The sequence below is a fragment of the Diabrotica undecimpunctata genome, chromosome 1 (genome assembly GCF_040954645.1).
Source record: "Diabrotica undecimpunctata isolate CICGRU chromosome 1, icDiaUnde3, whole genome shotgun sequence".
NCBI lineage: Eukaryota > Metazoa > Arthropoda > Insecta > Coleoptera > Chrysomelidae > Diabrotica > Diabrotica undecimpunctata.
The window spans coordinates 35,845,160-35,864,808 of record NC_092803.1 but is presented as its reverse complement, the minus strand read 5'-3'; the positions used below and the strand labels follow the sequence as shown (position 1 = coordinate 35,864,808).

At 31.0% G+C, this 19,649-nt stretch overlaps 2 protein-coding genes across 2 annotated transcripts; one reads left to right on the top strand and one right to left on the bottom strand.

Moving 5' to 3' along the window:
* Positions 1-5,182: 5,182 nt before the first annotated feature.
* peng (Pumilio and CPL domain-containing protein penguin) lies at positions 5,183-16,630 on the bottom strand. Its single transcript, XM_072540646.1, has 8 exons — positions 16,289-16,630; positions 15,848-16,173; positions 14,920-15,238; positions 10,890-11,110; positions 10,159-10,335; positions 6,633-6,864; positions 6,361-6,578; positions 5,183-5,381 (listed from the first exon to the last, which is right to left on the bottom strand). Exons 1-8 carry the CDS (start codon positions 16,488-16,490, stop codon positions 5,211-5,213), a joined length of 1,866 nt encoding a protein of 621 aa, XP_072396747.1. The 5' UTR covers positions 16,491-16,630; the 3' UTR covers positions 5,183-5,210.
* A 71-nt stretch (positions 16,631-16,701) lies between these two features.
* Positions 16,702-18,264, top strand: LOC140447795 (uncharacterized). The gene is made up of 4 exons (XM_072540656.1): positions 16,702-16,903; positions 16,953-17,334; positions 17,542-17,850; positions 18,008-18,264. Exons 1-4 carry the CDS (start codon positions 16,827-16,829, stop codon positions 18,233-18,235), a joined length of 996 nt encoding a protein of 331 aa, XP_072396757.1. The 5' UTR covers positions 16,702-16,826; the 3' UTR covers positions 18,236-18,264.
* Positions 18,265-19,649: the final 1,385 nt, after the last annotated feature.

Below are 19,649 nucleotides of genomic sequence, written 5' to 3'. Positions count from 1 at the left end.
ACAAGAAAAGGCAGTTTCCTTGACTGCTGCTTTACGAGGTGATACTGTAGAGTGTAGATATCCCAAGATCGATTCCTAAGGGTAAAGAAAAATGTTACCAGACTGTATTCACTCTACTAGCAAGACGCTATAAAGATGCCCATCTATAACAAGTCTATACATCACAAATAAGAAGTAAAATTTAACGAGTAAGTGAGAACTTGCAATAATTTAAAGAAGCTGTTGCTCGTATAGTGCGTTTGGCTTATCCAGAGCCATCAGACAACATTTTGGAAGAAATTGCTTCATCAATGGGTTAAGAGACAGTGAACTACAGATAGCTTTACGACTAATAAGACCGATAGTTTTAGTAACACGATGCTGAAGAGACCTGAACATAGATTTGGAAGAGTTAATTCAAATGTTACTGCTCTTTCAAGATGGCGGCCATGCAGTTCAAATTGTAATCACTGTCTTAAATTAGATGAACAACTTTGTTCCGAGAGACGAACCACCGCCATTTATGATCAATAGCAACCTCAACAGCTGCCCAAGTCAAAAGACGCCCAAGCAGGTGATTTATGTATAAAAGAGTATTGGATTGGATGCGTCGAGATAAGAAGTCAAGTCATGCTAAAGTCAATGGAATTGCTTGATACTAAAAAATTATTTTCTGTACAGAACCTTCGAGAACAATGATCGTACAGAATCTAAGTTTGCTTTAATTGTGCCTAAAAGTAAAGTGTTAAAAGTATTGCGTTAGTTATATGACGGTGCAACAGGTGGACATTTTGGTATTACGAACACTCTGCAAAAGGTTCGAGAACGGTTCTATTGCGTAATCTGTAAAGATGATGTAAGAAGATTATGCCGGAAATGTATACCCATGAAATAGTACAATGTTGGTAGTTCTATGGAAAGAGTATATTGCATGTTCATTTCCAGAAATTTCATTTATGAAAATAAGTATATTCTAGTAGCCATGGACTATTTTAGGAAATGCACTAGGGCCTATATAATACCAAATCAAGAAGCTGCTACCCTTGCAGAGGTACTTGTTAAAGAATTCTTAATTTTATATATGATAGTTTAAACGAAAGCGGTTTTTAGACATATTTCAAATGCCTCATATTTGTCACTCACTCAACACTCAAAATCGAAATTTCTGATTCTTTTGAAGATTAGGCTCTAACAATGGAAATTCCACAACGACTGGTCAATGAAAGTGATAAATTTTGTTGATCTCATGAGAATCATAAAAAATGGCAAAAAACGCGCAACGTTTATTTATTTAACAGATTTATAGAAACTGACTTCATTTGCGACAAAATACATAAATTGCAAACGAAATCAGTACTCTTCACCTTTAAAACGCATTTTGATTTTTGTCGATAGGACACTTTGATCAGAAGATATAGAATTCTTACCGTCAAACAGATACAAATTTCCACTGTCATTCTACACAAAAAGTACCAATAAACATCTTCAAATTGTTTAAAATTACCTCGCTACCTTTTTCATTTGAAACATTTTTTCTACGGCGTACAGATTCTTAGTTATTTGATTTTTGCCCCTATGAGGGGTGCTTTTAGGGGAAAGCAGGGGGGTTAAAAGTGGTAAACTGTTTTTGAATCTCTTTTGGGGTCAAAATTGACATTCCCAACAAAATTCAGCTTGTTCGTCTCGTTTTTACAGATCAAATCTCTGACGACTGGACTATTAGACGCTCGTGAAAATATTCTTTTTATTTATTTAAGTTCCTATTTTTCACCATCAGTACTTTTCCTCCTTTTATTATATGAGACTGAAGTTATTTGACATCATTTCCATGTTCGTTTTACTTATTTTGGAATTGATTTTCTATTTATTTTAATATTTCTTCGACGTAATTTTTCATTTCTCTTAAAATTTGCATAGGTTTTTTCCTTTTGTCGCTATAATTTGTTTATTATTAAAGATTATCAGTCGATTTTACATCTTTTCTGTAGATCGTTTTTAGAGTCTTCATTGAACGATTTGTTACCATTATTCTTGTACCTTTACGATTAACTCTCGCTGGCGTTTCTTTTCGTGCATTTTTATCTTCTCCTATCATTCGTCGATATTTTTGTTTCCCTTTGTAGCTTAGTTTCCTATTTAATTGTCTTCGTAGTTTTTTATTTTTTTTATTGATCTACCTGCTTTGCTTATTTTTTGTTCGTTTAGATGTATTGGAATGCTCTGTTTAATATTGACATTCACCATCAAATGATCGGAATAGGCCCTTAAAACTCTTGAGTCCGAAAACTATCTCGAAACTTGTAACATACAGTACATTCAACCAACTTACACCTCTAAACGATTAATGAAATTTGCAGAAAATCTTTCGTTGTAGTAAAAGGCACGGTAAACTGCACTGGAGGTCTGTATAATCTTTTTAATTACTTTGTTTAGAATATTTTTGTCTGTATTATCAGTTATAGTTAATTTGTATAAATGAGGAGCAAAAATTCAAATGGAATTTTAAATATTATTATTTATTTGGCTAATAATGAATGTATAAATATAATGGTTAACCTGCTGTACAATTATTTTGTAAATAATATTATAATAGTGTACTTACTGATTATTTAAATTTATAAATCATCATCATCGTCACTAAATTCACTACCGCTATCATTATTTAAATCTATATTCACTGGATTAATTTCGCTAATTTTATTTTCCCGGATCCACCACTCTTCTATTAATTTTTCACATTTATTTACAGTTTTGGCCCATATTTCTGTAGTTGCAGTTTTAAGAGCTTCTTGCCACATTTCCCTAACTGCATCGTCACTGTATCCACTGCATCCAACGTAATTATCATAATACGTTTTACATACACCCCAGATGTGTTCGATGGGATTAAACTGGCAGTGATACGGCGGTAACCATAGTACTTGATATCCATAACTTGATACAATTTGGTCAACTATATAAACTGTTGGTATTTCATTACGTTTCGAAATTTCCAGTAACTCTGATTTGAAGGCATATTCCGGAAAATTGATACCAATTTTTTATGTTCGGTACGTTCCACGACTGTTTTGGTTGTTTCTCTAAAATCTCCGAATAGTAATGTGCATTATCTAAAACTATATTTGATGGTTCACTCAGACTAGATAACAGTTTCTCCTCATACATATCATCAACAAACATATCTGCATTCATGTTTTCATGGTAATCATCAGATTTTGATTTTGAAGAAAAAATCAAATCTGCGTTTTCTAAAAAGCCTTCTTTCCCTCCTGCATGAAGAATGATGTGTCTTTTGCCTTCGCTATCTGTGTGGTTTATTGATTTTATGCTGTGGTCTTGCCAATTTCTTTTATTTCCACCCTTTGCAAATATCCATGTCTCATGTAAATATACGAATGTTGCATTTTCAGATTTAAGTCCAGTATATTCTCTCAAAAATTTAATTCTTTTGTAAACCACACTACTCCTTTCGGATAAAAGTAACCTATTATTTTCTTTTTTGAATTTAAATCCTAAATCTCTCAATACTTTCCAAAGGCTAGTCCTCTTAATTTCAGAAACTTGTCTTTCTCTTATTTTGGCCAGTAAAGTACTGATTATTTTCGATTCGATATGATTCGATACAAAATATTGCAAATTTAGAATTTTTCTCAATCAGGTAAATCAATGCTCTTAGAATGTTTACGAGCTGTTTTCTTGTCTTCGTGATACTCAGTCACAGTAAGATCTTCTTGAGAATCTCTGAGTCTTCATTACAGTTTTTAGCTTACTTTCACTTATCCCGAGTGCGTTACAAACGCGTTGATTTATACATAATAATGACTTTAAAGGTCCACCATTGTCTCTTTCCATGGTAAAGTATTTATTTATTTAAGTCACTTAAAACTACACGTTTGGATTACAATATACTGAGTTTAGATCAATATGAGAGAAACTTTCTAATTGTTGTGCTTGGGAGGTAAAATATAATATAACCGCTTACAAAGATCCTAAACACAGTAAGCAAATTAGCCTAATGATCATTGGGAATGCCGATTGTAATTTAATTGTTTGATAAAAAGTTTAGAAATGATTGGAAACCGTACATAAACAAATTAAAATGTTTTCCACAATTATTTTATTTTTAGTACAAGTATTTTCATTTGAAAATAAAAAGTTAAATGTATTTACCAAAACCCTAACTTAAACCCGTAATCACAGAGGTTTCAAAAACGGTACACTCTAAAAGACATAATATGGTCAATCTAACCACCACTATTTAAATTGACAAAAGGTTCTAGTTTACTCCGAAGTATTTTTTAACAAAAATTTAAAGTGATATTTTAATACTTTGTATATCTACTTTGAATATAAATTATCCTTAGAACGGTAGTATTTGTTTCAGAAAAAAATTATTAAACAAGTAGGTGAAAGAAATTTACGTTAAATAACATTATGCAAGAATACTATTTATTAAAAAAAATGTAACAAAATATGCAAAACTATGAACAACAGGTAAATGACACATATATTTATTGTATACCTAAAATTTAGCAAAGTGTTAAACATTATGGAGAACACCAGTTCAGTTTACCGTGCCTTTTACTACAACGAAAGGTTTGGTGCGAATTCCGTTAATCGTTTAGGTGTAAGTTTGTTGAATGTACTGTATATTATTTTTTGGGTAAATAAAATACTATATTGAATCTTCTTATATACTTATAGCTTTTCCTTTTCCTCGAAGAGGAACTTCTGTAGAGTTTTCCAACTCTACAGAAGTTCCTCTTAGTGTTATTTTAAGAATTCTGTCGAGCCCTTTCATATACGTTATATCGGTTTTGTATCAACGTTTTGCTCTGTTGGAGCCTGTAAATTACTCAATATATTTTTTGATAATTCCTATGTAATCTTAAAATACATATCTGAAATTTAGCTAAATTCGATTATCCAGTTCTTTAGTTTCTTTGGTAACAAGAAGGTGCCGTAGAATATATTTTCTCCTCCACTGTTAAGGTACATGTAGTCTCCCATTTATATTATCGCTTGTCCTTTTTGTTTAATAATATTCGTTCAACTATTTAAGTTTTCCTTATTCATGAGCACACTTCATATTCCTACAAATATGTCTTAATTGAGAGATTTTTTGTTTTAATCTCATATAGTATATCTACTCTTCACTTATATTAAAAAAAAATACAACAATTAGATAAATAAAACACAGTAATAAGAGGAATAAAATGTATTAAACTTAATTATAACAGTTTCTTTAATAAAATTTTAGCACCAGGCGACGTCTGCTTCTTCAGCAACTTCAACGAATTCTTTAATTTTTGTTTCATCTTGTTTTGAGTCTCTTCTGAGCCATTTTCAAAGACTGTTACTAAAAGAAAACATCCTCTATTGAGTTTCAACCAACTTGTCATCTAAAACAAAAAGAAAAATATATACTTGTGAACAAAAGTTTCGCCTCGACAAAAGTTAAATTGAACAAAGAAACAGGAAGGTTGAGAAGGAAATTGTAACAAGGCCAACTTTGGTGAGTACAAAAATCTCTTTGGTAAAATAATACAACATATATAAAAGTAAAAGTCTGCCATTGCCGATAACAAGTCGGATGACAAAGGAGGAGGCTGAACCGTTAGGGAATGATTCTTGCTGTCAGTAGTCATGCCAAGTGACATGTCTTTAAATAGTTTCGGCTAAAAAGTTTCGGCCATATAAGTCTCCAGGGACAGATGGCATATATCCAATACTGTTGCATATGGGATTAGAAGTATTGATACCTCAGCTATGCAAACTCCTCAAAGCCAGTTTAGCATGGGGGTCGTACCGGAAATATGGCAAAGGATTAAAGTCATATACTTGCCTAAGGTAGGTAAAGAATCAGACCTAACACCAAAGTCATATATACCGATAAGCCTATCTTCTTTTCTATTAAAAACGCTGGAAAGGCTTCTTGATAGGTACATCAAAGACGAAGTGCTAAGTAATAATCCTCTAAGCAATATGCATACCAACCTGGTAAATCTACGGACTCTGCGTTGGATGATCTAAACAGGCTTATCTCAAAGTCACTGGAAGACGAAAATGGCCGCTTTTTTAGATATAGAAGAGGCATTTAATAATGTTACTACCAGCTGGAGGGTAGAAGTAGAGGGGACAGATCACCTTGTGGACAGCCTCCACGTACTTTTGCTTTGATGGCTGCTTTACCCAGAGTGGATATTACTGTCCTATTCTCCAGGGATGCCCTTATCCATCTGCATATTACCCCAGCTGCGCCTCGTCTACTCATAGATAGGAGCTGAGGGCTAGGACAAGAGAACTGACTAAGGGGAATCCCACAACTAATTCATTGGGAGACATATCATCATTATATACTTTTTAATTAGTAGAACTTACTGTATCTTCACTTAATTTTTCTATTAAGATTGAACCGAATGTGGTTTCTTGATTTTCTAGTCTGACTTTATCTTGCTGAGCCAATTTTTTTAAAGCCATATGGATTCCAGCATTTTCCACTCCCAAAACGTCGTTTTCGTTTTCTTTAACCTTCCATTCCGGATTAACTATAACATCGGCTAAGCTAGTATATGCAGCTCCTAATTCTGCACCACTTCCTAAAATACAAATAGTTAATGTTCTTCATAGATTATTATGTAATATAATTATACCTGCTTTCACTATAGCTATCATTTTAATAGCTAATGACGGACTTGACAAACAAAATTCGGCATCTTTCGCCACCAATTCTAATAATGTTGGAATAGAATAGCCTAATATTTCTTTCCTTCGAATTTCTGCCGACTTTTTGGACGTCGAAGCTTCCCTTCCATCAGTTATTTCTTTTATAAACAAGGGATGGAAGTTTGTCGAATCAGCTGGAGCAACCAACCATAACAAAACCTACAAACAAAAAAATGTATTTTTCAATTTATTTTCAACGGGCTGGTACAGAATACAATGTTTACAATAGTTATATTTCAATATACTTATTTAAAAGAAATTTTCAGTGTCTACCTATCTAAAAAACTTCAATGTATATGTGTGCTAATTAAAAATACAATAAAACCAAATAAAATATAAACATCACAAACCTAATCACGTAATTTAGTTTTACATATCAAAATGATGAATACCTATTCTACAGCCACTCAAATAAACACATGCCGGAGACCAGAAATGAATTCAGCCTTCGATGTACAAAAATCTAGATCTAGGTGAATATTTGCCCATCTTAGTGATAGAGATAATAAGTTATTATATGCATAGTTCGTTCTGTGAAGAGGAACATAAAAAGTTTGGTTTAATCGTATTCTAGAGAGGTACATGTAGACCAACCTGCTCAAGTAGCTGAGGACACAAGACTGTAAAATAAATTATACCATAAAGCATCTTTGCATCTTTAATTAATCGTCACTCAGACAATGAGAGAATACCAAGTTGGGTTTCAATTTTATCATAATTTACTTAACTTAATTCAAAAAGTATACCCTGCTACATATTTCAAGAACTTGTGTTGAACTATCTCAATTTTTGATATGTAAATATAAGATGGAGACCATACACGAGAACAATACTCTAGATGAGGTCTAACTAAAGAACAATATAGTAATTTAATCGCTTCAATATTCTGAAAGTCTCTAGTGCATCTTTTTATAAAGCCAAGCATTTGTAAAGACTTGAAAATTATTAACATATAATGCCATTAAAATTTCCCAGATCACGAATTTCGGTAACCCAGTCGATAAGTATGTACTGTATTTTATAATTATATTCCATTGGGTCTTTCGATCGTCCAAAAGAAACAGTGTGACACTTTTGTGTGGATGAATTTACTCTAAAAAAAGAGATAAATGAAATTTAGTTGAGATTCTTCTTCATCTTAGTTCAGGCGAGACACATTAATATCTGGCACTATACCCAGTTTTTACATTAAACTGCAATAAATCATGTGGCCTCAACAAAGGCCAACAGTTTCCTCATTGGTGTAGTTTTAGGATCTCTTCTGGTTCAATTCTCAGTTGGCCAGTGAATTCCTGCATATCACTTGTCGACTGCAATGGCATAGGATCTGTATGGCAGTCTCTTCTTCTATTTCGTATTTTCTGCATGGTTAATTCACTTTCATTCTCCTTTTTTATTATAGGTGTTTTCTTAAATAACAATGCCAAAGCAAAAACTTCCGCTTGTCACGTAGTAGTATATTGACCTAGGCTGTAAGATTTGTTGTTTGTTTTAAATCTCAGGATGTTCATAAAGCCAATAAATATGCTGTTCCTACACTATTTAAGGATTCTATCATATTTAAAAGCCCTTGTCTTTGAAGGATGGTGAGAGAGGTCACACAAGATTGCAAAGCAGTATTTTTAGTTATGCATATTTTACCTAAATAAAATCGAAATATATGAATGATGTTATAAACAATCTCAAGAGACCTGCACAGGCTAGATTATATGCTGATGATATGATAACGTTTATCAAAGAAAAAAATATTAACTCGATGGTCAAACTTTTACAAGAACAACTAAATAAAATCGAAAGTTGGTCAATAGGAGTGGATTCTATTTTTCAGCTGACAAGACAATATATTATTTTTTACAAAAAGCCTATTCACACTCACATACCTGCCTTACAATTCAGCACAAAGTTTTTGAAACGAAGTACAGAGATAAAATATTTAGGCATAACATTCGTCAAAACTTTAAGTTGGAAACCACATATTAAAAAATTGGCGATATCATGTCAAAATGGTATAAATTTTCTTAAATGTTAAGTCAACAAACAATGGGGTGCTGACGGAGATACATTATTACTGTTGTATAAAAACCTAATTCGATCAAAATTGGACTACGGATGCATTACATATTCTTCAGCGTCGAAGTCAAATTTAAAAATCTTAGACATTACACACAACAATACATTACGCATAATCTCTGGAGCTTATAAAACAACTCCTGTTGCAAGCCTCGAGTGGGAACTTGGAGAGCCATCATTACATGAACGACGGAAATTACTTAGTCTATCTTACCCTTCTAAACTTCTAAACAATCATCACTACAACCTGACAACCCTTTTCTTACTCAGTCATCGTTATCAAATATCAATATAAGAACACATTTACCATTTCAATAGGGGATCAAAAACATTACTCAAACTCTATTGAAATTTTTAACTTTCCCTTAACACATTCGGCAAACGTAAACACGTCACCTTCCTGGTTAATATCTTTGCCTACTTTAAATTTAGAACTACATATCATCATATCATAAATCTGAAACTAATCCACAAATATTTATAAGCAATTATAATAGAATACTTTCTTGTTTCCCTGAATATATCCAAGTTTACACAGATGCATCTAAAACAACTTCTGGTGTAGGATCATCATTTGTTATAAGAGACATAATAAACAGTTTCAAATTGCCCACAGAATCCACTGTGATAACTGGCGAAATGTATGCAATATACAGAGCTCTAAATCACATACAAACAGTCAAACCAGATAAATTCCTTATTATTACTGACTCAATCAATTCCCTCCATATACTGTTAAAAAGGAAACAAACTAGCTGATAAAAATGATCGATAAATAGAAAATTCTCCAAATATCAGACCGATAATAAAACCATTAGCAGATCTCAATCCGTACTTTAAACAAAAGCTGATATGTAATTGGACTAAGTGTTGGGAAGAAAAATCCTCAAATTTAAAAGAAATTACATAAACCAAATTTTGGACGATAGAGTAACAACGTCCCTAGCCGTTTCCTTCAGGTTGTATTAACCAGACTCCGATTAGGACACAGCAAACTCACACATGAATATCTCATGAAGAAGGAATCTCAACCAAAATGTACGAGTTGAGACGTGCCGTTAACAGTGAAACACGTATTAACGGAGTGTCCCAAATATAGTGCTGAAAAACTAACTAATAAAATTCCATCAGTTATAAGAGATATTTTTAGTGAGTGTACCAGTAAAAATATTGTGAAATTTTTAAGAGACTGTAACATATTGAACCACATATAAGTATGTTATTTATTTGTTATTTGTAATCATTATTGTTTACATTAAATCCATCCGCTAATAACCAATATGGTTGATGCGGCTGCCTTTAAATAAAAAAAATCGAAATATAAAAATATAATTATTGATAGATTTTCTAAGATGGGAACCGATTAATCAGAGATTCACTTACCTTCATTCCCCATTCGTTTATCGCCAAATCTTTGGCATTTTTCAATATCTCAGATACTATAATTTTATGCAGTAATACAGTATCATCAATACAGTCTATCAAAGTTATTATTGTGGCATGGCCATGTTCATGTTTGGATAATTCCACCACATGTTCTTTAACTGCTTTCATTATTCCCTGCGAATTAAAAATGAGTATATTAGTACATTTTTCTCAGTATCGGCATAGTGTGTATGATTTTCCGGTTTGGTAAGCCTACCTAGCCACTGAGCTAAGGCTGCCATATGTATAAGTATTTTTATTAGAATTAGAACATTTTTAAAATATTAATGCTAGTCACTGGAAAAATTGTATCAATCAGGTGATTCAAGAAATACAAATATGTAAATCAGTGAATGGATAACATAGTTAAATCTTTAACAATTTCTGTGAATTCTGCTGACAGTGAGAGTAGTGTAACCTCAGCAGATCGTAATTAAAATGAAGCAGGTAAATTAGATTATAAATGATGAATGATTATTGCTTATTATTATTAAGTTTTGTTAATCTGGTATAAACACCTTTAATTAAAATATTAAATTCATTTATTTGATTATTAAAACGTTGAATATAATTTTGGTCATGTATTTACTTTTGGTCATGTTACACTTAGTTGTTCAGATTCACTCTAAATTAGCTATGACCAAATTAATGAATTAAGAAGTTTTAAAATAAAATCAATAAAATCTCACCTTTCTGTCTTTTGTTGATCCATACCAAATACACTGCATAGCTGCTTTTGCTCCATCTTTACTATTACTAATAACAACAATATGAGGTACTAATTGACTGATCATTTCACTCCTATCTTCGGCAGAACATTCACTAAGATATTGATATAACACTGTTTGTACTAATCCAGAATCCAAAAGTGATTTGTTTAAGATTTTAGTTAGATTAGCTTTGGTAGCACCTAATAAGAAAATAAGACAACTAAAAACTTATCCAAATATAATTGTTTTTATTTTAATTAACACTTCCAAGACACATAATTTTGGCACTAGACAAGCTATCAAGAACCAGTGAGTTACTAATATTTTATTTCAAGCAAACAGATACGGAACCAAATAACTTATTCTTCTATAGATGAATCTTACAATAGTTATTAAGTTATATGTCAATTAAGGTAGTTCGTAAATATGACAGTAATCATATACTAATGGAAATAAGTCTTGCTAACATTTCGATAAAACAATTAAAATTTAAAAAATACAAATAAATGTTATTTGTGAATATTAATCAAAGAAATTAGGCACACATAAGGTTTGCTTTTCCAAGAATTTAATTGCATGAAATAACTGTAAAATTCTGATTGGACATCAGTAACTTGCTGCTCGATTCTTTTGCAATATACCTACTGCAAACAGCTGAAAACTTTATCAGACTCTTATGTCAATTCACTTACTGTAATGTTTTACAAGACCCCCTCCCTCTACCTAAACGTTACGTAACACCTGAGGACCATTTTTACCTAATAATTACAATTGTGTTGCTATTGTCGGTAAAATAACTTTGCTATTGATTTAATCGCATTTGTAGTAATATTAAATAAAACAAGAGATATCTAACTCGCAATAGTAAACTTTTACTGCTAATTTTACAATGTTTTACGTTTTCATTACTCCATTGTTACATACACTTTTGGCTTCATCCCTTATGGTTCTTCTCATGAATTTTAACTTTTTTTTTATAATAAATGGATAAACTAATATATTTAATTCTACATTTGGCAAAACACTTAGAATCGGAAATGTACCTGAAATAAACCATTTTATTCAAATTAAAATCGTATCCTTAACAAAAATTAAAAATAAAATCACGAGGTAGGTATCTTTTTCTTTCAGTGCCATAACGTTCGCAATTACACTGGTGAATTTTTTGCGTTCTTCAGTTAATCAAAATTGTTGAGCAACACTGCATATTCCTATCCAATCGCTAACCTTCTTGAGCCATGACATCTTCCTTCCAATTCCTCTGGTGCCCTTGATTTTACCTTTCATGATAAGCTGAAACATGGTGCTTGAAACTGTTATTATAAATAACAGTCTTTAATAGCGGCATTTGCCGCCCGTTAGGATTGTTCGTATCAGCCTTCAGAGTCCAGATATCGGTGCTATGTAACAACACTGACAACAGTGGTCACATAAAAATGATTTCAGTTTTCGAAATGTTGTGTGACTTGCTTCAATTCTGCACTTTATCTCTTTACTTGGGTCTAGTTGGTTTGTAACGTTGCACTCCAAATATTTAAAGTTAGTAACTCTCTCAATGTTTTATAGGTCTATCTATAGGATGTATTGTCATGAGACATAAGTTTTGTGCCAGAAACATTCATTTTTAGACCTATCTCTCTTTCTGTCATGTTGATGCAATGCAACTACTCTTGAATACACTGGAGATTATGGTTTAAGATAACAATGTCGTCGGCATATCTAAGATTATTAATCGGTTCAAGATTAAAATTTTTACTCAGAAAATATTTATCTTGCAAAACCTGTTTGAAAATTATATATAAACAGATATTAAATGACAGCGGAGATAAAATGCATCCCTATCTAACGCCTAACTAACATTCGTTAGTTAAATTAACATTCGTTAGTTAATCTCCCATCAACTCGTATAACTGCTTCCAATATAAGTTTTCTATGATACTTAGATCTCTACCATCAATGACTTAGGTTCTTAATAAGGTAAAAAGCATTCCAGGCTTCACCCTATCGAAAGCCTTTTTGCAATCTATGAAAGCCACATAAATATGATTACATTGGTTGTGACATTTTTGGAGAACTAGGTACATTTAATTCATAATGAATAATGCAAAGAAAAAACTACTTTTCAATGTGTGGCTCATCAGACTAATTAATCTGTCATTCCTCGGTTATTTTAATTAATATTGTACAATACAATCTAGCGATTCCCAGTAAAGCATAAACGAAAAAGATTGCCAACTTGGGAGATTTTAATTCCACAGTTTTTTTATTTAAGTAAAAAAACAATGTTACGTAACATGTAACCCCCTTCCGCCTGTGTAATGGATCGTAATGTTTTACAAGATTCCCCCTCAACCATAATTTCGTTACATAATACTTGAACAACCCCTTTAGCGGTTATCATCACATTCATTCAAATTATTTCTAAAACTAAAGCAGTTGCATCACAACAAAAATTGTTATTACTTAAGTCAGAGTTTTAAAAAGAGTATTAGATATCGACATATCCCTATCAACAATATCTATGAATATAAAGATAAGAATTTAAATTGAAATCTGTGCATACTTATACTACTAGAACCAGACTTCAACATGTATACTTTTTTTAGCACAACTTTAAGGTTCCGTCATGGTTTATACAAACAGACGTCACTCTTAGTTAAAATTTCCCACCCACAAAATATGACACCCTTATGGAGTTGCTCGATCTTTCATAGGTGTCAACATGTTATTATAAAAATAAAATATAATTATGATTACATTAAGTATTTTAAAATTATATTAATGAAATACTTGGACAAAAACATTTACTATTATTAATAATATAAATTTTACAAACCAATTGTTTAAGTTTATTACTCAAAAAAAATATTTATTTTAATTAAATAGAATACTTCGATCTGCAATGGCATATGAGGGATTGGCAAAAATGTTTACAGTGTTGTCAATAATTTATAACCCTATAGAAAGAATTTTGTTTACAATTTAATTCACAATATATAGTTTGAATAAACTGATTATTGTTGTGTATTATGCTAGAAAAATGCCAACACAACTCAAATAGTTGCAAAGAACTCATTCTTTTTTGTTAAGAGAATACTTTGAACAAGAATGAAATATTGGTGGGCCTCTATTACTGTTAACTGCAGTAAGAGTTTAGAATATAATATATTTATGTATTACATTGTTTTCTATGTATTTTAGCCTGTTGCTGCAGCCTTAAACCTAAGTGTATCTAATGTTCATAATACAGAAGTGTTGAATATGAGTGTCATTCGAAATGAAATTTATGACATATTCAAGACAAGTATGAACTTTGACAAATTATCAAATGTAGACAGAATTATTGTTACTGAGAAATGTTTATTAATTATAGTGTTTTCTTTGCAGAAAAACATGTAACTTTTAATTTAAAACTATTAAGAGACAACTTCGTTGAGAAGCAAATGTTCAATGTTTGCATTACATCATTATGGATGTTTTTAAAGAATTGGGTTACAGATGGGAAAAGATTCACCAAGGCGTAGACTTATGGAACTCCCTAAGGTTGGAGCATAAGGATCTTTACTTTTAAAAAATTATATTGTAGAGACAGAAGCAACTTTGTATAATTTTGTTTTCATTGATAAAACATGGATCTTCCAAAATGGAACTATAGGTCGTTCAAAGCAAAATGAAGACAAAAGAAGTGTCAGAAGTACAAAAACACATGGTATATGTTTAGTCACATTAGTCAATTCGTTAATTATATATTATTATCAGCATTGGGTTTATTAAGGTTATAAAACTGTCCATTTTTTTTACAGATATATTAAAACCAATGCTGGTAGTGAGGATGGATTTTTATAAATGGTACACAAACAATATATTTTCAAAAACCAAATTATCTGATTATCATAGAGAAATGAATAAAGATAACTTTCTTTTTGCTAACTTATACTCTTTATGTCATATATTAATAATGAACAGGGATAATTACTAAGACAGAAAATTTAACAAAGTGGAAAATTACCTAAATTGGCATCTTTTAAACCTGGATTATCTTTATATGTATCTCTTAGATGTTTGACGTTGTTATCCTTGGAAGATCTGTAAAGGTCTCCATAAAATTCTTGCACCAAATACTGCTTTTGTAAAGGAGTGGCCCATGTGGAAAAAGCATATTCTACAAGTGGAGCACTAATAGTATATGTTGATAGTTTCACAGCATGACCAACCATAGCATCTATAACTTGAGATCTTATTTCACTCTTGCCATATTTTAAAAGTCGTTTCACACAATGGATACCATACTTCGATTGTAACATACTTACACTGACTGGAATGAGTTCCTACAAATATTTTATACAGTCTATGACCCAGAAAGATAAATATCAATAATTAAATGTTTACGTTAAAATATAATAGTTCATTTTTCAAGTAAATTTGTGTCAACATTACTGTGAAGCAAATATATACATTATGATCAAACATATATTACTCCAACAGAGGACAACTCTAATAAGGAAAACCAAATAAAGTGGCTATCTGACAAAATTTAAAAATAGTGTGGAGAAAGAAGAAAACTTGAATTAAAAAATAACATTTTTGCAGTAAAAAGCAAAAAGTGGGAATTGAAAATATTACATAAAGAATTTAAAACTTAAGCATCATCATCAACCAAAAAAGAAAAATATAACAAACCATCAGAAAAATACAATAATATAGAAACAACTGAATTAAAAAAGTTTGAAAGATGTAAGAAATTCAAGCAATAACAAAAAAAAGGAAAGAAAAATAAAGTAACACAAAATTTAATGAGCAAAATAAGTGAAAACGAAGAACCAAAAAATATCATTTAGTATTTAAGAAGAATTGGCATCTAAATAAGAATTTGTAAGATTTGTCATACAAATAATCAACAAAACACTGCTGCAAACTACTTTTTTGGGTATACTTACTTTTGATATTTGATTAATGACAAAATCTGATGCATATTTCAAAAGCCATTGGACAATTCTTGCAGTATCATGTGCAAGAACAAACTTAGGATAATGTCCTCCTCCTTTTAAAAGACTATGCAGCTCATTTATCAGTTGAATCCTTTTTTGTTCTCCCCCATTAAGAGATTTTTTCCTTAATTCCTCACCGATTCTTTTCGCTTTTACTATTACATCAAATCCATCTTTGTTTTGTTTTCTTTTGAGTTTCAGTTCTTTCTTTTTCTTTTTAAACTCATTCCAGTTTTCAAATATTTCTGTTTTATTTTTATTGTTGTCAGACTTTCCTAAAACAAAATTTTTATTCATTGCAAGTAGAGCATACCTTACAAATAAAACAATTTAGTTGAAGTAGTATGATAGTAGTAGCAAGTAGTAGTAATGGATACAGACTATTATTACCTTTAAAATTATTGTTAGAAGTAAATTTAGAGTTAGGTTTTTTAAAATTTTTTGGTGCTGACTTATCGGTTTTACTAAGATTTATACTACTTTGGACTGATTTCTTTATCTTTTTAGACTTGGAATCTGTTGTCCCATCTTTTTTAAATTTCTTCTTAGGTGGACCCACTGTAGGTTCATTGTTCGCGTTTTTAGTTGTCATCTCTTAATAGTAAATATTTCTACAAAACAATTAAACTAAACAGCACTGAATTTAATTTAATAAGTTGTTATTTTAAATTACACTCTCATACACTATCAACATTTAAAAACACGTGTGATTAATGACATATAAATTATAGGTTATTGAAGATATATACTGTGGCTGCATACCTTAACCAACGATAATGGTAGACCCTCTCTGGGTAGACCTATCAACTTGACGTGAGAATCGTGAGATTCAAAATGAACTACTTTCGATTAACCCTAACCCTAATTTTACATATGAGAGGATAACATTTCTTTGTAATTTATGGTATAAAATAAATTATTTATCAAAATGGGAAGAAAAATTCCTGGACGTAAACATCGAGGAGTTCGAGATCCAGAAAAGCAGGCTGCCGTAAGATTCGAAAGGTACCATAATCATTAATAATATTTTATCATTTTAACCAGCATGTTTTAGTATAAAGAATAAAATTAATGCTCCTCCTACAAATCCTGATCATCAAGAAGTTTCAAAAACCCTTCAAAGGATTATAGATTTGAAGAATAAGACTAAAAGTGGAGAATTGTTTAAGCGAAACAAACAGCCCAAAGTGGAAGAAAAAAACAATGGAAATAACGAACAGCCCAAATCCAAAGAAAAAAATAATGGAAATAACAAAAAAAGTAAAAAACCTTTTGAAAGGATACCTGAAAAGCCAGCACGAAAATTTGTGCAACTTCCCGGTGAAAGTGATAGAGCTTTTGTCCATCGTATGAATAGAATATGTTCTGAAGCAGTCAAAGAAGCTGAATTTGAGGATAAATATGGTGTTGATATTAAACGAAATGAAGACGGTGAGGTAAATATTCTAAATTTCATGTACCCTTTAGTGTAATAAAACTATGCTAAATCCTTTATTAAGAGCATTAATCCTATATTAAAGATAAACTGATGAAAATAATTTGATTACTACAGAAAATACACATTAAGTAAATTAGGTAGCATAAGACAGTAGACTCTTATTTTAAGACTGAATTACCTTATATATTATACTTTAATGTTTTAGGTGGAGGAAGTAGTAAAAAGACAAAAAGATGAGCTAGAATTATTACTTAAAAAAGTGAAGAAAAAGAAACAGAAGGAAGAGAAAGATGGTAAAAAGAAGAAGAAGAAAAAGGACAAACCAGAAGCTCCAAGATTATCAAAATGGCAAAAGAGAAAAAAGAAGTTGGATGAAAAGCAACAAAGAAAAGAACTTGTGAATGTTGATGAATTTAAAGAATATAAAGACCATGTTAAGTTTGGGGAAATAGCTCATGCCCCACCTTCTTTAATAGCACCAAGAAGAGCTGAAAAGCTTCAATCTGCACCTAGAGTAAGTATGTAGTGATGCAAGATGTTTGTGTTTGTAATATCTTTTATATCTCCCTCTGTCTCTCTCTCTCTCTGAGAGAGAGAGAGAGTGACAGAGGGGGGAGGGAGAATAATATTATGCAGCTTTGAAAACATATTTATATAAAAAACCTTTTCAGCCTGGAAACAAAAATTTGCTGTTAAAATCTGTGATTCACAAATCACCAGAGGAAGGAACTGTGGAATTGACAAAGAATAAAGGTAGTATAAACAAGACGAGTAAGGTGATAGATAAGAAAGGCAAGCGAAAAGAGCTTCCAAACTCCTTGAGGAGACAATTGGATATACAGCAGAAGGAAATTATAGAAGCATATAAAAAAATTAAGTCCCAAAAATATAACAAATGAACTGTGTAATAAATGATTTATTGTTTTTATTATTGAACATTTTATTAATAACTCTTATATTACTATTTTATTATATCCCCTATACTTAACTATTGCATGTATCATGGGAGAAGTTATATAAATAGCTGTTTTCAGAAGGGGTTAGTAAGGAAAATATGCTAATGTGAAGACTTAAGAATCATATTGAAACAACATGACATCATCCATGATAGAGATCTGTTTACGCCACATATGTCAAAAATTGATATAATAAGGTACAATATATACTGTAATACTGCTTTTACCCTAGTGGTGGATGCCTTCTTGGGAGTGGAAATTAATTTATTAAAAATAACTCCAGAAATCTATGGAGGGGCCAATTCTAAGCAAAATTTTTTATATGTTATTAAAATAAATCGATGAGTCATTACATATTAAAGATTTTGATTATTTGGTAAAAATGCATGTTGTTAACACGGTTTTCATAAATAACTCTAAATAACGGGAAAACAATGAATTTTGTAAAATATAGTTACTAAACACTTTTCAAAGTACTCAGAAATACCTATCAAATGAGCTCTAGATAGTTTATAGAACTCAAGAAGTTGATAGCATCAGAATTAAGCAAGTTATGATGAAAATAAGAGGACCCTTTCGATTTTTTTAGGAAAAAGTGAAAAGTAAAACATACACCATTTTCACAAAACTTAAAATTTATAGTCTTAATCCCTATAAGACTTTCTTTATTTTAGCATAATTAACGACTTAAAAATTTTGACAGGTGTTTAGAATGCATATTTTTGAAGAAAAAAAATGTTTAAAAAAACCAGAATTTTTCATTCATTATAATAACTCCAAAAATACTCGATATACATAAAAAATGATAGAGAACAAAATTTGAGTTTTTTTAAAAAGGATTTTACTATCTTTTTATGTTTGTTTTGAAGGATAAAAAATAATAGAGATAATAACATTTTTTTGGAGCCGAGATTTTGTATGTATGTAAATAGAAAAGAAGTAGATGTGACGATAGGTACATGTTCACAAAATATACATGTCTGTTTATGTATATTTTGAAGATAGAAAAAGTGAAAGGAATTCTGTATATCTGCTTGAAAACATGGTGGGACTTTCTTGCATGATGTGTGCCTATTGAATATTTCAGTATATTTGCAAAAGATCAAGAACAGGATGAGAGCTCAAGTTTGCAAAAAGTTATACCTAGTAGTGGAAGATTCTCTCATTTTTTCTCTGGGTGTCACTCGACTTCTTATTATAATAAGTAATATGCAAGAAAATACAAAAGATTTGAATATGAGTAAACTCATATTCATGTCAGCATAGAAAGCCTGTCAGCTCATCTGGAACAGATGCATTACTAGTCCTTTATTAATGCTACCACTAAAAATAATTTAGTAAAGTTGTCATCTCTCGT